General features: G+C 36.2%; 4 protein-coding genes across 4 annotated transcripts; 3 read left to right on the top strand and 1 right to left on the bottom strand.

The window, feature by feature from the left end:
• Positions 1-313: 313 nt before the first annotated feature.
• On the top strand, positions 314-1272 carry GCK72_012294 (uncharacterized protein; the record flags this gene model as incomplete). Its single annotated transcript, XM_053728992.1, has 4 exons — positions 314-393; positions 449-616; positions 680-832; positions 876-1272. 4 exons carry the CDS (start codon positions 314-316, stop codon positions 1270-1272), a joined length of 798 nt encoding a protein of 265 aa, XP_053583764.1.
• A 161-nt stretch (positions 1273-1433) lies between these two features.
• GCK72_012293 (uncharacterized protein) lies at positions 1434-2291 on the bottom strand (the record flags this gene model as incomplete). Its single annotated transcript, XM_053728991.1, has 5 exons — positions 1434-1664; positions 1712-1831; positions 1876-1960; positions 2005-2123; positions 2178-2291. 5 exons carry the CDS (start codon positions 2289-2291, stop codon positions 1434-1436), a joined length of 669 nt encoding a protein of 222 aa, XP_053583763.1.
• A 9963-nt stretch (positions 2292-12254) lies between these two features.
• GCK72_012292 (uncharacterized protein) lies at positions 12255-13807 on the top strand (the record flags this gene model as incomplete). Its single annotated transcript, XM_053728990.1, has 7 exons — positions 12255-12602; positions 12647-12997; positions 13041-13175; positions 13219-13281; positions 13332-13517; positions 13566-13665; positions 13713-13807. 7 exons carry the CDS (start codon positions 12255-12257, stop codon positions 13805-13807), a joined length of 1278 nt encoding a protein of 425 aa, XP_053583762.1.
• A 3533-nt stretch (positions 13808-17340) lies between these two features.
• GCK72_012291 (uncharacterized protein) lies at positions 17341-17866 on the top strand (the record flags this gene model as incomplete). The annotated part of the gene is made up of 2 exons (XM_003089928.2): positions 17341-17442; positions 17489-17866. The coding sequence occupies 2 exons, from the start codon at positions 17341-17343 to the stop codon at positions 17864-17866; spliced, it is 480 nt and encodes a 159-aa protein (XP_003089976.2).
• Between the last annotated feature and the right edge of the window lie 4377 nt (positions 17867-22243).

Here is a 22243-nt window from a genome sequence, read left to right as displayed (position 1 = left end):
TTCAAAGTACAGGGGTCCTTTGAAAATATCGAGGTCCTTTGAATGTTATTTGCAAAATTTTTTTCTGTACACAGTTTTTTTTTTTTGAGTTGAATTTCGTTATTACATCTTCTGTACTGAAATCATTAATTTCAAACATTCAATCATCAATTTGAATGAAACGGGCCAGATGGTCGCTGGGAGTGGCAGATGGTCAAACGGCAAAATGCAACAGCGAAAGAATGAAGCAGATGTTAAATTTTCGATTCATAGCAGATGGTGATCAAGTATAAAAGCGCTGGCACAGCGGGTGAAAAATCATTGTGAAGGCAAAATGATTTTCTGTTTCATTCTGATTTTTCTTCTTCCGCATCAATTGCTTACTGTAGAGTGGAGCAATGGAACTCTTTCCAGGTAATTTTATCTGCTTTGTAAACCGTTTTGTAGAAAGTCTTTGCTTTTATTACAGATGGAAAAGAGTTCAGAAGTCGAGAGTTACAATTGTAGACCCAAGTTTGGTCACAGGACCAAACAGTCTTCTCAATCTAGCGGAGTTGACTACTAGAAACTTAGAAGAGTACATCGGAGAAATGGATCATCCAACAACTACAGAGAAAGCCCTTGAGTTTGTGGCGACGTGAGTTTAATTATCACACTATTCATTATGTCTCGCAAAATATTTTTCAATTTTTTATTCCAGGTATGGATTGCTCGCAAACGAACGCGAGTGTGAACAGGACTGGTGTAGCCAGTACATGTCTCTGGTCAAGGATTCCAGTAAAAAAAATGATATGCTAGTCTGGCGCTGCTCAACATGCAAAAGCGACGGGATGTCCAGTAAAGTATCGATCAGGTGATACTTTTGTTGTTTTATTAACATTATTACTTCCTTTCAGAGAAAACTCATTTTTCGAAGGTCTCCGTATTCCGCTCCAAAAAGTATTGTACATCGCAGCTGATTGGATCGAAAATCCGACAAAAACAGCGAAGGACTCCGCTGCGTACTTCGAAACATCTGAAAACACCATTTCTGATTACCACGAATGGTTTCGGGACATGACACAGCAGTGGTGGGAAAGAGAAGCAGGAATGAACAAAAACATTATGCGAATAATTCAAAAACTAGAGGGAGACCAGTACGTACTTCGTCCACTGCAAAACCAATCACTACTCCCACGTTCTCAACGAAAAAACAGAAGTCAACTACTACACCGAAAACCACTACCGTTGCCCCCAAAACGACTTCCGCTACAAGGAGACGGACAACTACAAAGCAGAAGGACACTCAAGTGACGGAACCTCCAACGAAAAAGCGTCAAACTCGCCCTCCTCAAAAACCTACAAAGAAAACTAATTAATTTTCAATTTCATTTCATAACTTCTATCATTTTCATTTTTTAACTGAATTAACATTTATTCTTTCTCTTAATCGAATAAAAATTGCACTACAATCTTTATTTGTTCTCACTTTCATCCGCTCTCTCATCTTTTTCTTCTCTCTCTTCTTTTTCCGTTTCCTCCGTCTCCTGCTGCTGGTATTCGGCTGCTTTTATTGTCTCCTCTCCCTTCTCCTCAAATATGGAAACCGAGCGCATCGAACAGTCACCTTTGATGGTTAGAAAGTTCGCTGATGTTACTGGGTACCGGTACTCATACATTTTCAGCCACTCATCATTAATTGTAACCTAAAAAGCTTCATACATTGGAAAGGTTACAATCAGATTTATCTTACCAAAAAACCAGTATAATCGAATTTCACATCGATCAAAACCAAAGATTGAATTTCAAAAGGAAGCCTTCTTCTTTCTTCATGATCCCACTTGTCCCTGATTAGGGAATTGAAGACAATAGCCTGAACTTTGAAAATTTAAACTGGTAAATTATTGTGTTACTTACATCCTCGTTGGGACGGATCGATATGTGAAGCGGGATAACCTCCTTGGAAGCTTGTGTTTTTTTGGCGTGGAAAAATATGTCCAATCTGTGAAAAAATGAATTACAGGGAGAAAATTTCTAACCAGTTACCTTTCGTGTATATACAACTCTATTGAGACGACGATTCCAACTGATGGATCTTCGATAGCGTCGTTGTATTTGGTATCTGGGGCATTCGGATTGACAATATCAGTTCCATGAAATACCCTCTACAAAATAATTCACGAACTTTTGATATACCGAAATTGACCTATTGAACTCACCTCTACATTGCTGAACTTCTTCGATTGCCTCGAGTGAAAGTGGCGGCTCTTGTAGCGGCACGACACTTCTCCATACAGTCCCAACAAAACAATTAGTATCAAAAAACTCTTCATGTCGACTGTAGCGCTTGCTGCAGGGAGAAGAATGCGACAATGACTGCTCCATTTGGAAACGCCCTACAATATTTACTATGTAGGAGGAGCCTGAATGCACGCATGATAACGTAGTAACGTCGTTTGTATCACAATGTTATATATATATTCATAAAACTTATAAACGATAATAATTGGAAAACTGTTATAAAAAAACAATAAAAAATACAAAAATTCAAACAATATTCGCTGTTTGCGAGAAAAGTACTCCCAATTTTCAAAGGACCCCTGTACTTTGAAGGGACCTCGATATTTTCAAAGGACCTCGATATTTTCAAAGGCCCTTGATATTTTCAAAGGACCTCGATAATTTCAAAGGACCTCGTTATTTTCAAAGGACCTCGATAATTTCAAAGGACCTCGATAATTTCAAAGAACCTCGATCGGACGGTAGAGCCAAAAATTTTATTAATTTTTTTAATAGAATTGGTCTCGAAAACACGCAAGACAGTCGAAAAAATGGCAAAAAATGCGGAAAAACGGGCATAAATCGGCTCATAATGTGGGCGATTAAGCTGCGTATCAAAACGCAATGCTTAAGGTCGAATTAAAAAAAATTAAAATTTGAATTTGCCGCCAATGTCTAGTGGAGCGCAAACGATTTCAGTACACACCCCTAAACCCTGTGATGATTTACCTATTCGGCTTTTGAAAAAAATTATGAGAATTTTTATTTAGTCAACGTTTCGGTCACGAGCCAATTATCAGAACTGAGTCAATTACCTCCAACCAAGGCTAAATATAGCGTGTGATGCAACATACCCTCCGTTAATCTCTCACTCATTGTCTATATTGCCGACTTTTCTTGTTTAAGAGGCTATCTGTAAGAGTGAGAATATCTGTAAGAGTGAGAATGTTTGTGTTGGGTCTTGGCACAGTTGCAAAAAGTTGTTTCAATCTGAACTCTTTTTATAGCATAAGTACCCCTATGGTAGTAATTTACAAAAAATATGTCACCAGTACCCTATGACGTCATCCTAGGAAAATATGCCCAATAATTGACTTTTCACCCAAAAATTCAGAAAAATTTCAATTTTCGAGATAACTCTGCGAAACTTTTGGAAGATGTTAGGAGTGTTTTTGACTACCCCTACACAAATTTTCAGCCCCCCAGACACTCCAGAAACCGTTCACGTAAATTTCACTTTCATGTTTTTTCAACTTTTCTCAAAAATTCCCTCTAGAAGCCATAAAATTTTAAATCGTATTCATATTCCCCGCAAAGTGTTCCATTAAATCCAATTAAAATCATCAAAAAGTAGGGGGACCATTTTGAGATATGTCGATTTTTTCAAAAAACACATAAGGGTCCCCCCTTATGAAAAAATTTTTTTCACGAAAAATTCGAAAAAAAAAAATTGTTGCGAAAATAATCAGAATATTGATAAAACACATAAAATAAACCAATTCCGAGATTTTACACCTCAGAAATTGGTTTGAACAGATTTCGTCTTTTTCTTTATCAAAATTTTTTCCCATTTTTTGACGTTTTCATCAATAATTTGTACAGAAGCCATGAAATTTCAACTGATGTACTAAATTCCCACAATATTCAACATTCGATCCAATTAAAATCATTAGAAAACGAGGGGACCATTTTGAGATATTTTCATTTATTTCGAAAATCACATAAGGGTCCCCCCCATGGAAAAAATTTTTTATCGAAAAAATAATTCGACAGTATTTTGATGCAAAAACGTTCAAAACTTTTATACAAATGATTTTGTAATATTTTAACAAAGCTCTGAACGTTTTTGAATCAAAATAATGTCGAATTATTTTTTCGATAAAAAATTTTTTCCATGGGGGGGACCCTTATGTGATTTTCGAAATAAATGAAAATATCTCAAAATGGTCCCCTTGTTTGTTGATGATTTTAATTGGATCAAATGTTAAATATTGTGGGAATTTAGTACATCAGTTGAAATTTCATGGCTTCTGTACAAATTATTGATGAAAACGTCAAAAAATGGGAAAAATTTTTGATAAAGAAAAAGACGAAATCTGTTCAAACCAATTTCTGAAGTGTAAAATCTTGGAATTGGTTTATTTTATGTGTTTTATCAATATTCTGATTATTTTCGCAACAATTTTTTTTTCGAATTTTTCGTGAAAAAAAATTTTTCATAAGGGGGGACCCTTATGTGATTTTTGAAAAATCGAAATATTTCAAAATGGTCCCCCTACTTTTTGATGATTTTAATTGGATTTAATAAAACACCTTGCGGGGAACATGAATACGATTTAAAATTTTATGGCTTCTAGAGGGAATTTTTGAGAAAAGTTGAAAAAACATGAAAGTGAAATTCACTTGAACCGTTTCTGGGATGTCTGAGCGGCTGAAAATTTGTGTAGGGGTAGTCAAAAACACTCCTAACATGTTGCGAAAGTTTCCTAATGTTATCTGAAAGATTGAAATTTTTATGAATTTTTGGGTGAAAATTCAATTATTGGTCATATTTTCCTATGATGACGTCATAGGGGACTGATGACATATTTTTTGTAAACCACTACCATAGGGGTATATATGCTGTAAAAAGAGTTCGGATTGAAACAACTTTTTGCAACTGTGCCAAGAGGAATCCTCATCTTACAGACAACGCCTCTTAAAACATTTTTATCACGTTATGCGCACAGTAGACTTCTGACGCTTTTCTCGTTGCGCTGGCACATTTTTCGTTCAAAGTATGTAGTCGCGAAAATAATATGCAATTCCAGCTTTCCATCAAGTGACGCCCGATAAACACATTGAAACACTGTTATAGCTTCCATTCAATTATATATCAGTTTCTCTTCATTACTTGGTTACCAGATATTTCTTGTTAGTTTTCCCAAGTTCAATGTCGAAAATTTTAATGGAGCAAAAGATAATATTAAAAGCAATGTTTCTCTGCGTCTCTCACTTTCACGTCAACTTTTTTGTGTGAGATTCAAGACTGTTAAAAATGTTTTTGTGTATTTCCTTACCACGTGGCTGCTTGACAAACTTTTTCGATTATTCTGTTTCAAAATAATCATTTTCAGATTTTCAGATTTTAATCGCTACTGGGTTTGGCGTTGCTGCTCTTTTTTGCGAAATTCCTTCTTTTTTTTTAATTTTCATTCTAAAAATTCTGATTCCAAAATGACCATTTAGTTACGAAACGTTCGTGAAATTTAACTATTTCAATCCGGATAGACCAAAAAAACAATTGAATAATTTTGAACATTTTCCATTATAACCACACTCCGCAACACAGAAAAATTTAACATGTGGAGAACGGTGAAAAATGAAAGGTGTTTTGTTAAAATAAATTGCTGCTTATCAGACAAACTACCGTTAAATTTAGATTAGTGTTTTTCCTTATGAATAAATGTTCATTAACTCACGCATATTCTGTACTAACTCCGAAGCTGCTAGCATGTTGTAGTCAATTAATCGAAAAAAAAATTTTGTTGCGGAATTGTTAACACCAAAGGGTTGACATGTCAGAAAGGTAAGAGCAAAGCGAATAATTACCTCTGAATCACAGAAATCTGAGGAAAGACAAATGTGAAACAGAGTATGTTTGACTAGAGGCTCCAAATTTAAAGCCGGTAATCACAGGGTCCAGTTTTTTGGAATTCAGAGATAATTAGTATTAAACCAACAAGTTTTCAACAATGATTTTTCTAAAAGAGAAATAAATATGGTTTTTCCAAAGAGTGACAAAACTTGATAAGGTGGATGAAACTAATCAATTTTAGTCCATGAAGAAAAATGTTTGTATTCTGTTACTTAGTGAAAATAGATTTTTTGAAACATTAAAAGAAAGACAGCTTATTTTCACCGTATTGAATAATACCGCAAAGTAAAGAGAAACTTAATACTAGTGCAATTAAATTACTTTTTCAAGCTTTTGTGTAGCAATGATTATCTGTTTCAATGACATGTTTAAAGTTAGTGTCAATAAATAGTCAACGTTTCGGTCACGAGCCAATTATCAGAGCTGAGTCAATTACCTCCAACCAAGGCTAAATATAGTGTATGATGCAACATACTCTCCGATAATGAAAAAAAAATCTAGATTCGCTTTTCTAATCCTCTGGGGGTTTTTGTTGATTTTTAGTGAAAATGAAGAAAATGCTGAAGTAAGAGTTTCTGATTCATTATTGTTTTTTTTCGAATCTATAATCTTACTAGCTATAAAAGGTATAAAGAAATGAAGGAGCACTGGCAAAGTGGGCGATTGAAAGTGTCGAAAAACACTTCCTGATCCACAGTATTTTTATTTCTCAGCACAAGAGAGCAATTTGCTTCCGGTCTTTTATTATTTTCCATCATACTTTTTATCACAAAAACTAAGACTAACTACGAATCATATTCCATTATTTTGCCTGTACAAACTTATTTTGTCATTCTGTTCCACTAGTTTCCCTAATCATTACTGTTTCAGAGAACTGTTAAGTCCACATTTTTTATTTTTTAATCAGTGCTTCCTGAGGTTTAAACAAGACACACACTCTTTGTCTATTTCCAGACCTTAATACTGTTTTCTTCATTATTTTTCTAATAGGAAGGTTTCTTTTTCAAAACGTTGAAAAAGTTCAGTGAACAATTTTCAGTGATTTCAAGATTCAATAAAACTCAAAACCGTGGTTTCTGTTTGCACCCTAGCAGTACAGATATAATCATTTTTAGAAATTGAAAACAAGTTAATTATATATCCAAATTGAAAGAAATGAATACTGAAAATAATATCTTGAAACTTGAAATCCACCTGTTTCAGGTACACTATATTCACAATGTCCCGCTGGAGAAACATTTCATGTCATAATTAAAATAAATGTTTTTAATATACAATATTGAATATGGTCTCGAAGTCGCTGATACTGAAAACGTTTCAAAAATGTATACCTGTTTCTTATTGTTTATTTATTGTATTTCACAAAATGTCACCGATTAAGTGATAGGATTAACTTTTATGACATTCACGCTCAGTTTAGTCTGTCGGTACCGTTTTCACAGCAGCGCGAGGGGTAAGATCGCGAAAAAGCTCTATTTCGCGCAACGGTTGGCACGGTGACAAAAAAGAATTTGTTGCATCTTTTAATATAAACCGCGACGCGCAAGCTACGCGATTCGGAAAAAGTTCAAATATTTTCGTTGCAGGACCTTACGCCTCGCACTACTGTGCGTTTTCAATTTTTGTTTCGTAGCTTCCACAAAGAATTTCACTCCGTCCTAAACGATGCATCATTGAAACTTCAATGATGCATCCCAAATATTGTGTTTTCCTCTTGCTAGATGAATTTAATGCTTTGGCATTTCGATTGCGTTTATCAGCGTTTTTGGGAACAGAAAATAATTTCAAAAAAATGTATGTTGAAATGCTAACGTTTTCCTATTAGAGGTTGTGAGCATGTTTTGACTAATATGATTTCATAAGATTTCATCATTAACAATTAAATTTTTTGAACAAACTGTAATTATGTCTTTGTGATACAGAACATTTTTTGGTTAGTATTCGATAAATGACATGCATAAAACGAAAGAAACAATTTAAGTAAAAAAATCGGGGGACGTAATGTTCGTAATTAGTTTGTTATAAATAATGAACATTACGAAACAGTAAAAATTAAAAAGTAAAAAAAAAGAAATAACAAGAATCTGAAAAATCTTTTTTTCAAACTTTTTTGATTTTTGTTCTGTTTCACAAGGGAATTGACTTTCGGTATGCGTTCAGAATTTTCTATAAACTTGCACACTGATAGTTTCGAGTCTGCTCTGAACAATGATGATAGTCAAAAAGTGCAAAACTCCCGAAAAAGTGGATTTTTTTGCTCCAAAAGTTTGCTCATTTTTCATCATAGAAAACGCGAGTGCCACTTTTGGGAGGACTATCGGGTTTGTGAAGGCAATTAGCTGCCCTCTCGGTCAGCGGTTGAATGGCCACGTGGCAGAGTGGGGGACTGGTAGGAGGAAGGTCTGGGGATCGACCCCTTCCTCTTTTTCTTTTTTTTTTGCTTTTTGAAAACCGACTGTGGAAAGTTAATTACAGCTTTTTCGACCTATTCTAGGAAGTTTTTATTCCGTTCTGAACTATTTCCTACATTATCTGAACATTTGGAACAAAAAATTTTTTCGAGAAAATTTTGTGTTCTCATGATCATTCGTTCATCTCCTCATGGAATCCTGCTCATTTTTGAAAGCTTGTCAACCAAATTGTCTCATCTACTCTCGAACCAGATATATATTTAGAATGACTGAGGCCCTGTACAGCAAGAATCCGGCATACCTACTTAAAAACCATGATTCATTAAAGAATTGGCAAAGAGAAGTGTCCACCATGAACGAATGATCATGAGAACACAAAATTTTCTCGAAAAAATTTTTGTTCCAAATGTTCAGATAATGTAGAAAATAGTTCAAAACGGAATAAAAACTTCATAGAATAGGTCGAAAAAGCTGTAATTAACTTTCCACAGTCGGTTTTCAAAAAGCAAAAAAAAAAAAAAAAAAGGGGAAGTGGTCGATCCCCAGACCTTCCTCCTACCAGTCCCCCACTCTGCCACGTGGCACAGGTAGTTGGCGTGCGGACCGCATGCGGATTCAGTCCAATTTTCCGTCCACATAGAGTCCGCAGCGGAAATTTGGCCCGCTGCGGACTGTATATGGACGCAGTGTGGACTTCGGGAAAAGAGGGAGATGTGGAGGGTGGAAGTTCGCGCGCGGCCTCAGCGCGGACCGTATATGGAATAGCAATGTCGTCCACGTGGACTGGTCGTGGACAGCAGTGGCAGCTCGCGGAGAAAATTATTTCATTTATGTTCGGTGTATTTTTCCGTTTTGTATTGGAATTTATTGAAAGTATATAATGCCGACTGGTATTTTAAAAGATTTTCAACCAAAGAGAAAGCGGGTAAATGACGATTTAGGCAAGTGGTTCTTCTGAAGATGGTGACGAAAAAGAATTTACAGAAGTTAGTCGCCATAGGTTGAATGAGGATACCGAAAATCGCCAAGTTCCACGCCGAAGTCATGGAATTGAATCAGACGATGTTTTATCTAATGCGAGTGAGACGGATGACACAAATCTTACAATGGATTTGGGGGAGATGAATGTTGATGTAGATGGTGAAGGAAACTGTTTAGACTCGATGACTTCAGGTATAAATAAAAATAGAGAGTGAGAAAACGAAGGAGATCTGTCATTTGTAGAATTGGTGAATGACTTGAGAGATTGTTCAGACAAAGTTCTTCAGTTTCTAGCTTCTGCTTGCTTGGATCGGTTGTCAGAGAACGGTTATTTGTTCGATTTAGGATGTTTTACATATGGTTTGACGATTATTTTAGGCTTCGAAAGGTTCCTATCTTCACACGAAGATGACTTTGCTGATTCTGTGAGGAAAATATGGGATTACAAAAAAAACAAATGCACGGTTTCATACTACTGTAACATTTGTGGGTCAAATGGCAAAGAAAATATAAAGTGGTAGGAATTACTGTATCATTGCAACTTTGAGATAAACCATTCAGCTGTAATGAGTTTCTGGCCAAGTTTGTGAGAAATGGTGTTATGCCACAACTCCAACAAATAATGTCAACATATCTATCTAAGATCGTATCTATCAGAAAAGATTTAAATGAAGGAAGACAACAGACTCATAACCTGGCGGCTCAGTTCTTCACTCCATTGAGAAGTTCGGAAGAAAGTGAGTATGAACTAAGGTTGTCTGGAATACTGTCAATAGATGGGGTCGCTGTCCCAGGAACTTCGAAGTGAGTAGTTTATTATAGTTTGTAAAATAGTGGTTTTTTGATAGGAAACTCTGGCCAATTTCTATCATGCTCGTCGATCTTCCAACAGGCGATATGCAGAAAAGTAGTAACGTGATGTTGGAAGGTATGATTGAGAGCAGTAGCAATCCATCTACAACACTGTGGAACTCAGTCTTGCCGATTATATTGGCCGATTGTGAGGCTAGAGAAGGATCCGTTGGAATGTATAAATACAAACTTCATATCGTTACCGTGAGCGCAGATCAGCCGGTAATATACATATGTGAAATGATTTCGATGATTGAACTATTCAGGCAAAACGTAGTCTCTTCGGCATGAAAGGACATCATGGATCCCTTTCTTGCTTTTTCTGCCTCTCGGCAGGCACATTTTACAAATTAGGAGGCGAAAGTATAATGTTTTATATATAATTCAATTGAAATTTTGATTCAGAACGAGCTGAAAAGAGACCTGACAATCTTACCGTAATCGATTCAGAAAGTGGATTGAATGGCTTTGGGAATGTTGCTGCTAAGATAGTACAATTTGTAAAACCATATGAAACACCCATAGATTGTTTACACAATCTGGGTGAAGGAGTCTACGAGAATGTAACCAAAGGTAACAGAACCTGAAGATTAGAATAATACGGAATCTCAGAACTTTTCTCCAAAGTTAACAAGTCTACTCCGAAATCAGATTTGTTCGAATGCGACTCCAACTCCCTACAAAATGCTCTCAATTTAGTTATTCTTCCTTCTTCCTACTCCGAAATTGGTAATTGTAGAAATGGATCGGACAAAATTTCAGTAAGAGTTGAAGTTTATGCATTTCGATTTTAACCTTCTCATTCAGTTTTTCCGTCTACCGCTAGCACTGGTAGCTGTACAATCAGAGTTTCTGAAGCCTCAAGCTCGGTTTGCAATTATTGCTCTCTCCATGATTGCCAATAAGATGTACACAACTGGAAAAGGCCCTGCATTGTTTGACGAGCAGATGTGCTCCGCTGCTCTCTGGTTTTTGAAAGAGGCCAGCGAAGAATACTTGTCTTGCAAAACACATGTGGGTTTAGAGGAGCTGTTAATATCTACTGTATTGTTGATTCAGGAAGTATTGTTTCATTTGCCTGATGTTGTTCATGCATTTGGGAACATTGGCCCTCTTGGCACATTTGCATTTGAATCGTCCTATCAATTTGCACTTATGGGTTACAGTACCAGAATGACACGACACTTCTCGGAGACAGCTTGCGCTAGGTGAACAATTATCATCTCTAAATTCTATCAATTAGAGGATGTTCAGAGTTCTTATTCACAACGCGATCAGACGAGAAATCTCTCGACGCTTTGCAGAAAATCCGTCCCCGAGCCTCAAAAAATTTGTTACTTTCACGAAAGGGTTGACGCCTCAACAAGTTTACTACAACAACGTCATCAGCTGCCAATTGGAAAATATAGATGAACCGTATGGTGACGGAAATACTCTATACGGATCACTATCTTTGCCTTGTGGGAAACTGAAATCGGAATATTACGAATCGAGCACTAAGGATGACGTCTTTTTTGCTGTGAAAGAAGGAGGGCATTTGGAATGTTTCAGATTTGTTGCGGCTATGGTGGATGCTGGAGAGATTAAAATATTAGCAGAGCCATTCAATGAGATTAATGTCGCCAATCAGTTTCCCTCTCTCTCCAAGGCTCTTCAAGAGCTCGATAACACTGATCTTTATTATGGGCAAGAAGTGATCCGAATGCTAAAGGAATTTGAAGGAGTAAAATTTTGTCAACTCTCGGAAAGAAGAGTCTTCGTTCCCTTGAAATCCGTCATTTCTCTTGGAAGTTATATAGATTGTGGAGATGGACTCTGTGTGTTTGCCGTAAACGGAACAATGATTCACAATTAATACGAATTATCTGTTATTTTTCTCTTTTTTCCATTCTAAATTCCGTTTATTTCGTTTGAATTTTATTCCTTCCCTCCAAAAATGCCGTGGCCGTCATATGAAATGTCGGTCGTGTACTCCTCTCGGACGATTTCCTCTCGTTTTCTATGTGGGTGGTCCGGCATTGGATGGTTTCCGTTTCCTTGCACTTATTTCCTATAAACTTCTATTTGTTTTACTCAACATTATCCTCGATTTAACCGAGATCCTAAAAAGTCGTTTCCTTTCAGAATTCGTACCAATGGTGTATACGAGACGTGAAACTTCAGTTAAATCACACGAAAATGCTGCTGCGATATCTACAAAAGTATTAAAAAGTGGCAGAGGAAAGGCCAATAAAGCGGTTAAAAGTGGCGTTAAAGCCGTCAGAGATACTGAAAGAGAAAAAGAAAAAGAAACGTTGACGTTGAAAACAGGACCTCCTGAAGTCGTTGATGAGATGGGACCAGTTCCAGCTGCGGATTTTGTCGAAGACGATATGGAAGAAATTGCCGCTCCATATTCGTCATCGAATCGTCTTGTCGATTCACCAGTTTATGAAGACTTAGAAAACGTGCGGCACGAGGAGCTGTTATCAGCTAATGTGAAGGTTTGTAACATTCCCTCCCACTAATTACCTTAAAAACTTTTCAGGAAGAGCATACATCAACACCGAAAAATCCAAAATTAATTCCACCTCCGAGATTTATAAAAAAAGAGCATTTGTTGACAAGTTCGTTTCGTACTGTGAATGAACAGTCTACAAGTCACTCTTCGTCTTTCGCAAACGGATTGAGAGAGTACAACGTCGCCGGAACTCCTTCCCAATTTTGTCCAACACCATCATACTCGCAAAGAGTTACCCCTTTTAAGTCAGAATTGGGAGTTCGAGAGCGACAGAGTCATTTCTCCACTCAAAACAAAACATGGAATCCTGTCGGATTCTCAGCAAACAATTTGTATGATATGACAACCGGGATTCCTTTGCCACGATTAGAATGCGAAGTTTGTTATTCCCTTTTTGTGCAATCAATTATCCACATTTCAGGAGAACCTGAAGAAGTTGACCAAAAACTTTCTCGACGCGGACTACTACCCGTTTCTTCAAATCGCTCAGCGATTTCATAATGTCAACAAGGACATGGAAATGTTAGCGATGGGTCAGGCGTTTAACGTCGCAATGGTATAATTGCCAGTGAGAGACTTATTGATGAAACAATTTTCAGCTGAACAAGATGACTGCTAGACTCCGCCAAGCGGAACGGGCAAATGAAACATTGGAAAGAGAGGTTAACGACTAATTCTCGCGTACATTTAGTTTAATATTATCGTATTACAGTCTGATATTATCAGAGGTGTTGGATTCGATTTGAAAAAAGCCACGGAAGTCGAGGAAGTTGTTGAGCTCCCGTGCAAAAAAAACTTCAAATTATCATCAATTGTTACTGTGGCGGAGGCTTCGAAATACACCTCATCCCGTTTTTATGGTGATTCGAAGCATTTAATTCGATTCGTTTACAAAGAAGTAATTCTGGACAACGGATTACACCTGAATAACATTTATCCGTTTCAGGTAGCAAAACGGGATGATTTCTTTGCCGGATACTCCGCCCAAGACAGTTCAAATGCTGGATACTTTCCATTCGGAGACAAATTCTACGGCCCAATCGTCGGTGCGTTACAAGAAAAATTTTAAGTATTTGTTAACACTGCTTTACAGATTTTGTAATCGCCGGTTTCCGACAACCGAGGGATATCAACACGCTTACAACTCTTCATTGTGCCGCTAGGGAATCGATGGTCAATCTACTGTAAGCCACATTTCCTTTCGGTTCCCATAAAACTTTCGCATTTGCAGAGATAGATTCCGTAAGGAGCAGTGTGCTCCACCGGTGAAGAAACCGGCGAAAACCCGGTTTTTTTTCACCGGTGAAAACCGTTATAATCACCGGTGAAGTTTTTCTCGGTTTTATAAAAATAAAAACCGGAGTCAAGTTTGGCGAAAACCGGTGTTCACCGAAATTCCCCGGTGTTCAAAATTGAAAAACCGGTTTTCCCCGGTTTTCATTTTTCACCGGTGCCCGGTTTTCCCCGGGGAATCCCCGGTTTTCACCGGTTTTCACCGGTTTTTTTTGATGATGCAAACACTTCAACGTGAACGAACATGACAGCAACCGGACATTTTGAAACAGGACATTTCGAAACCGGACGTTTCGCAACCGGACATTTCGCAACCGGACATTTCGCAACCGGACGTTTCGCCACCGGACATTTCGAAACCGGACGTTTCGCCACCGGACATTTCGAAACCGGACGTTTCGCAACCGGCATTTTTTTGTTTCGAAGTGTCATTCGGTTGCGAAACGTCCAGTTGCGAAATGTCCGGTTGCGAAATGTCCGGTTTCGAAATATCCGGTTGCGAAACGTCCGGTTGCGAAATGTCCGGTTGCGAAATGTCCGGTTGCGAAATGTCCGGTTGCGAAACGTCCGGTTTCGAAATGTCCGGTTTCGAAATGTCCGGTTTCGAAATGTCCGGTTGCGAAACATCTGGTTTCGAAATGTCCGGTTATGTGTTACCAATTTCAAAAAAACTCCGGCGAAAACCGGTGAAAACCGGGGAAACACCGGTTTTTTCCCCGGTGATCACCGGTTTTCTCCGGGTTTTCCCCGGTGAAACACCGGTGAATTTCGGTGAAAACCGGTGAATATTTTCACCGGTTTTTTCATGAAAAACCGGTTTTCACTAGTTTTAAAATCCCGGTGGAGCACACTGGTAAGGAGTATAAAGATAAAATGGAAACAACTCCTAAAGAAGTCGCCGAAGCTCTAAAAGATCATCTTCTCCGCTTGTCTCTTGAGGAGGACCGTTCGTATAGGTATGTCTCATCGAAATCTTGATTATTCCATTTCGTTTTACTTCAGCGAACCTCTGGACTTCTCCGATTCATCACCGCCACACGACAACTACACATGCCTGAAGTGAGCAGTTACAACCAATACTACTCATTCCATTGTTAAACGTTTTCTCGTTTTTATTTGCGTTTCCCTTTGTTTTTCTTTCTGATTTTTTGATAAAAATAAATATAATTAACAGTAACCTATTCTTCCCGTTTTCATCGATCAAAGCAGGGAGCGCGGTATGGGGAAAAAGGAGGGGGATGGCGGTAGGAAGAGAAGCAACTTTTTCGGCGCGCGGACTCCAAACGGACCGTATATCACGCACACATATCGTCCTTAGCTACTTCTTTTTGAGTCCGTCGCGGACGCGTATATGGTCCGTATTTCGTCGCTGGCCAACTACCTGTGGCCATTCAACCGCTGACCGAGAGGGCAGCTAGTTGCCTTCACAAACCCGATAGTCCTCCCAAAGTGGCACTCGCGTTTTCTATGATGAAAAATGAGCAAACTTTTGGAGCAAAAAATCCACTTTTTCGGGAGTTTTGCACTTTTTGACTATCATCATTGTTCAGAGCAGACTCGAAACTATCAGTGTGCAAGTTTATAGAAAATTCTGAACGCATACCGAAAGTCAATTCCCTTGTGAAACAGAACAAAAATCAAAAAAGTTTGAAAAAAAGATTTTTCAGATTCTTGTTATTTCTTTTTTTTTACTTTTTAATTTTTACTGTTTCGTAATGTCCATTATTTATAACAAACTAATTACAAACATTACGTCCCCCGATTTTTTACTTAAATTGTTTCTTTCGTTTTATGCATGTCATTTATCGAATACTAACCAAAAAATGTTCTGTATCACAAACTTTAAAAAACTTATCAAGTTCGAATGTTATCAATTCCTCTCTCTTAAAACTTTAATATAAGAAAGAGACAAAATTGATGGTCCAATTTGAAACGACTCCTCTACTTGTGTTCATATCCTCTTGTAGGAATAGGATTGCTGATGTCATTTAAGACTTCTAATTGTCTGTGTCATCATTGTGTGACATCAATGGGTTATTTTCTCTTTTGGTTTCATTTCTGTGCTGATTTCTGTTTTCAACAGTGCTTCGCTTTCTACCGGAAATATTCCAGCAACAGTCAATTCATTCTTGTGGGGACAGCATGACAAGGAAAGTATTTCTTGAAATTTCTGATCACATTTTATAACGATATGATGTAAAAGTGGATAAGGGAAATTTTTTCTCCGAGTTTTATCATACGAACATTTATACAACTCTTCAGTAATTTGAAAGAGAAATGTAAAACATGTATATACTTTGAGATTCAACATTGCTAACTAAATTTCAAACCTGAATGAGAATACAGATTGGGGTCTGGATAAGCAGAAATTATTCGCAAAGTTAAAAATAACAGCCAGATTGCGCTTCAAAAAATAGTCTGTTGATAAAAACACTGTGAAACAGAATTTCATCAAATCTTCTTGTCATAAAGGAAACAAAAATCGAGAAAATCTCGAGCAGGCTCGAACCACCGACCTTCTGTGTGTTAAACATGCTCTTCTGTTTCATGCCAAGTGTCTCTGAAATCTCAGTAATTCAGACATTTGTACATAAAAGTCAAAATTGAAATAACGAACATTTCTTACCCAAATAATAGTTCATCTTTCACTAATGTGTGATGTTTTGTTTTCGGTTGGAGTAATGAAGTAAATAAAAGTAACATGGCACAAACGAAAAACAAATAAGAACTTTCCAATTTGAAAATAGAGAAGTAAGGATGGGTCTTTAGATACACACAGGGTAGCATACCATGGGGCTTTTAACACACCACAGAGATGACGTCACTAAAATCACTTTGCTTGAGTGTTTTCATGTTATTTTATTTGTTTTTTTGTTTAATTTTTGCTTCATTTTAGCAAAACTTTTAAAATTATTATTCTTTAAATTTTTATTTCCCTTTTAAATTATTTCATTTCTTAAAATTAATTTATTTCATTAATTTAATTATTTATATTACTAATTTATTTTATTGACTTATTGACTTATTATTTTATTTTCCGACTATTCATTCATGTGTTTATTTAATTACTTGTTTTTGTTTTAATTCGTTTCATCTATGTATTTTTATCATAATTGGCAAAGTTATTTCTATTAACTTCCTGATATTATCATTTATTTAAATTTGTTCGAATGACCAGATATGTGAGATCTGATTTTCGGTATTTAACACGAGTATGCGTTATATGAATTCAAGTATAACAATTTTCAATATAGTTTTTTGTTTTGTTAACAATTTAGGTCTTACTGATATTGTGGTGTACTGATGACGTCATACAAAATTGATTGTGTCATGCTAAATATAACTATTCCTTCCAAAATTGTGTGATTTTCCTATTTCTGATTTTAAATTTATTCAACTCTGTAACCAAGTTTCGAATACTGCCCACAATGAGTACATCTGGAGAAAACAACGAATCATCCGCCGGAAATCAAGCAAGAACATTGGTGGAGTGGATAAAAGAAACATCTGTGGGATTTTTGTCTGAAGAGGTAAGTTCTACTTTTTGATTGAAAATGATCATTCTTTGATTTTCAGGAACTGAAGAAAGAACCAGTCAACGTTCTGAGAAAAACTGTCGATAAAGCTCAGGGATCATTCCGTGGAACAGTCACAACCATCTCATTGTTCACCGAGTTGTCGAAGGTCATCACTGTCGACCCATTGGGACCTGAAGCGTTTGGAGAATGTGTACACGATCTTATTATAATACATAATCCATTCTCTGGTCCGAAAATTTATGTCTCTGTTTCCATTGAATCGTCTGAAAGAAATCACCCACTTGGTACTTGTTTCGGAAAACTCAATGCTATCACAGGTGAAACTATTTCAAACTGCTTGGAAAATAGCGGACAAGACCTTGAACTGAACACACCAAATGTTACTATCAAATTGACCTATCTTGTTTCTCCATGAACTGTTATATTTACAAATATCTTATAAATAAATATTTTAAACCAGTGTAAAATAACGTTTTTATCATGTATTTTGAATGACTTTAAACCAGGTTTCTGGCATTCTTGATGTTTTGAAACTGTGATTGATTCACGGATTTCAAATGTTCTCTCTTTCACGCAGTACGTTTCCAATTTCTACCCGAATTCTTCCTACGACAAGCCTGATAGTTTTTCTCTTTTATTTCTCAATGTTTATTCGAACATCGTGAAAAACACACGGAGAAATCTACAGACAGCATCTTCAAAAATTGGATGGAAATGTTTAAAAATAACAATTTTCGCTTATGGCTGTGTTTTGAAACAGTAACTTCATTGCTTTACTTTTTTTAACCAGTTCATCGAAATAAAAAAATACCGTTTCGAGAAGCTCAGATTTCGGGTTCACATATTTACATTTTAATTCATTAAGACCAGGAGATCACCATATATTAGATTACCGGTTCCACTTTGTTCCCTTGTTAACTAACACTCACAGTATAACATTTGTAACCAACAAGTAACTTGCATAGAAACATTCAAAAAGTTGGAATGCCGCAGAATTAAGAACAGCTCATGAGACGCTGCTGTTACATTAGTAGCGAAACTGAAAGCCACAGAAGCCAAGTTCTGCAACGGTTGGTTGAAAAAAGTTAATTTTTCCAAATAGACACATACGAGTCTGTCTGTAGTGAAATCCTATATCATATTGTATTGTTGATTTAGCAATATATAATAATTCGCAGATAATTACGCTGATTTTTGCACGCTTATTCCATTTAATAATTGGAATTGCTCGTTGACAATATAGGTGTAACTAAAGAAACAGTAAAATTTGCCTTTGGACAAGACTACTTTAACCAATAAGTGTGGGCTCTAATGGTTTTTTGACGGTTTTCCCTTTTTTTGGCCTGAAGTACACTAAGAGAAGTCACCGGACCCGTGTTAACTCACAGAAATATAACTAACCGAGATCTACATCATGGAACTATAAGAATCGACTTCAGCCTAAAATTAGTTTAATTCTCTCTAACTTACGATGTTTGCAACATTGTGGAACAGTGATTTTTTATCCAGATTCCTCCAAAGTCATTCGAATTTAATTTTGAATGATCGTCTACAGAAGCTTCATCTGTCTGTAGTGCAATCCTATTTTTCCAACTGAAAGTGTAGCGTTTAACGAATGAAAATGACAGACAAGAAGCAAAAAAAAACAAATCGGGTCCTGACAACTACATATATTCCAGTTTCTGACAACTGTTACCTGATTCTTTTTTTTTATTGGAAGCGCTGATAATCTCCAATTGGTTAGTTCATAAAAGCTAGAATAACAGCTACGAAAGTTTATCACAAATCAAGTTGTTTCTTTATGTCAGAGAATATTAAGAGTGCTTCGATAATTCCAGCAAGAAAAGGAAACCAACAAAGTTAAACTCGTAGACCCTTTGGCTAATAACTGGAGTTATTCACAAAATGTTGACTTCTGTCACATTAAAAAAACGACTGTTTTAAGAAAGTGTTATTCCGGAGAATACTATTATGTAATAATGCAATTCACGTAATCAATTGTTGTGCGTTTCTATTTTGTTGAAGAAAACCACAATAAAAAAACTAATACTTGCTTAATTTTCAACATAAATACGTGCTTAATTTTCAACTCTTTCTCAAACAGGACACTGACATCAGGAATATTTTATACAACTTGATAAAAGAAACAATTACCGTTGTTTGAAAGCTTCAAGTTATTTAGAACTTACAATTTTCGACGTTTCTCATACAAGCATCTCAAGTACAGATTATAGAGATGATAGCTGGAAACAAATTATAGACATGGAGAAACAGAAAATGTGTGGGTGTTTGGAAAAAAGTGAACACAGTAAGAGTCGTTGACTAACTTGAGAACTTCAACACGTTAGAAAAAAGTCAAATTGAAACTGATGAATTTTTAGAGATCTAACGGATGAACAATTGGAAAGACGGGTAAAATGTTTGAAGCGGGGAGATATTTGACTTACAATGCAAAAATACTGTAACCAACGATTTTTTGGAAGTTTAAAGCCTAAAATTTGTCTTGGAGTTCTTCTGTATGTTTATGAAAAATGCCGTTTCAATCGCTTAGTTTTTGAAATAATTGCAATGATAACTCACTCATGCGAGTTTCAAGGAATCGATTGGCAAATCAAGAATTGAATGCATCTCATGGAAACGTCATCTGAAAAAACAGATTGATCTATGTTTCAATACGCCTATTCAATAATATTGTGATTTACCCATTCATTATGAACATCAGATTGGAGATAAAAACGAGAATTTGGTATGTGGATAGTTTGAGATCAAAGTCGTACGGTTGCTGTCTAGATCATTCTGAAAAACATTCGTGATATTTCTGTTTCATAATCTATGTGAAAACTGTGATTTGTTTTTTCTGTGATTAACGCCTGTTTTTGACTTGATCATTAGTTTTGAATTTAAAAATGGGAATTACACATCGACACACTTCATTGGCTGATTCATCTCTTATCTTGTTGTTTTTTCAGACTTTGTAGCTGAAATGTATGTTTTTGTTATTTCTATTGTGTTCATTATCTTTTTGTGAAACTGAAAATCAGTCAAACAGTGATCAGTTACAATGCTAAACACGCTAATTTCGATGTGAAAGTTGCCGCTTCAAAAACGTTACAACTTTGTGTGTTTTTTTCCTTTCAGTAATCTGATTTCTGTACGAATAGCCTGTGACTTCCCTTTAGCTTCCACAATAAGTAATCGCTTTGAGAATTTTATAAACAATTTGCTTTTATAAACAAGCTATAGATTTGCGACTGAAACATAAGTCTGGAGCATAAGTCTACATAGTTTTTTTTCAGTTCCAATCTCCTCATTTTATTTAACTAATCAATTATGTGATCAGTTCTGGAATAGGATATTTCATTAGTTTTATGTTCTTTTCGTATTATTTCCCAATATTCCACATTAGTATGCTCCGAAAAAAGCTCATCTAGTTCAAACGTTTCTATAATTACAATCATTTGCAGTTTCAAACAGTTCTTATTTAAATAAATACTTTTTGTTAGAGTACAGTAGGATGATTTTATTCCACAATGTTATGGAGCCTTAGTTTGAGTCTCTTGCTTAATATCGGACTTTCTATCCAAATCATTGAATAGTAAGACTACCTTGAAAAATATTTAAAAAATATAATATTTTTTACAATAAAGAAACACTGTTTCCCAAATGCTACCTGTAGCATGTCATTTGATTCTTCCAATTCATCGTTGTGTTTGATCCTGGTTTCTCGCCTTACATGAAATATTTCAGCAACAGTTAGTTCTTTCTCATGATACCTGTTATGTCCTTTTTATATTATTCTCCAATATTCACCAAAAAATGCTCCGAAAAAAGCTCATCAAGTTCAAACGTTTCCATTTCCACATAGAAATCTTGATTCACTTTGCAGTTTCAATCAGTTCCCTTTTTCAGTAATGCATTTTTGCTTTAGTTTGAGGGTTTTGCTTCTTTTCGAACTTTTGATCCAGTATATTCAATAGTAAGACTAATTTTTTTAATTTTTAAAAAATGGAATACTTTTTCACAATAAAGAAACACTGTTTCCCAAATGCTATAATTCCATACCGTTACCAGGCTTGGTCGGAGAACAAGTCGGAGAAAGTCGGATAAAAATCGTTTAACTTTGCGCACTCAATTTCTCAGAACCAGTTGGCTGTTTATAATTGTAGATCAGAGCTGTGCGGAATTCCTTCTTCCGGGCATTTTTTCACTTCCTTCTTCCTTTTTCCTTCTTCCTTTTTTGAAATTTTGTTCCTTCTTCCTTCTTCCGTCTTCCTTTTTTGAAAATTCTACTTCCGCACAGCTCTGTTGTAGATATTAGGGTGTTTCATAAGTCTTTGCACTTTTTCTATCAGTTTTTGATCAAATTTTTCTTAATGAGAAAAGAGTTCTAATAAGTTATATATTGTCAATGAGTACTAATTACACCTTGCCAACATTGTGGTAGTTGGGCAATTACGGCCGCGTAGAACTCTGGCGGCTGCGAGCTGAAGAAGTGATCAAAGTCTGATTTCACTTGCATTCGATCATCAATTTTTTTTCCTGCTAACGAGTTTTGCAATGATCTAAAATTATAATAATCAGTTAGATGGAGGTCAGCATTGAATTGCAACAAAATCAAATGATCGATTTCCGGCCGTGATGAGCGGTGTAATTGGATCATTTTATGGAGTAGTTGACAGTATAAGTTGACTGTTATTATAGCACGATCCGGAAGAAGTTCGTAACAAATGACCCCGTTTCTGTCCCTTCAAACTGATAACCTCATTTTTTCTCATGCATCTCTCTTTTCTGG

The sequence above is a fragment of the Caenorhabditis remanei genome, chromosome IV (genome assembly GCF_010183535.1).
Source record: "Caenorhabditis remanei strain PX506 chromosome IV, whole genome shotgun sequence".
NCBI lineage: Eukaryota > Metazoa > Nematoda > Chromadorea > Rhabditida > Rhabditidae > Caenorhabditis > Caenorhabditis remanei.
Note: the sequence above shows the minus strand (reverse complement) of the source record. Positions and strands in the feature narration are given on the sequence as shown.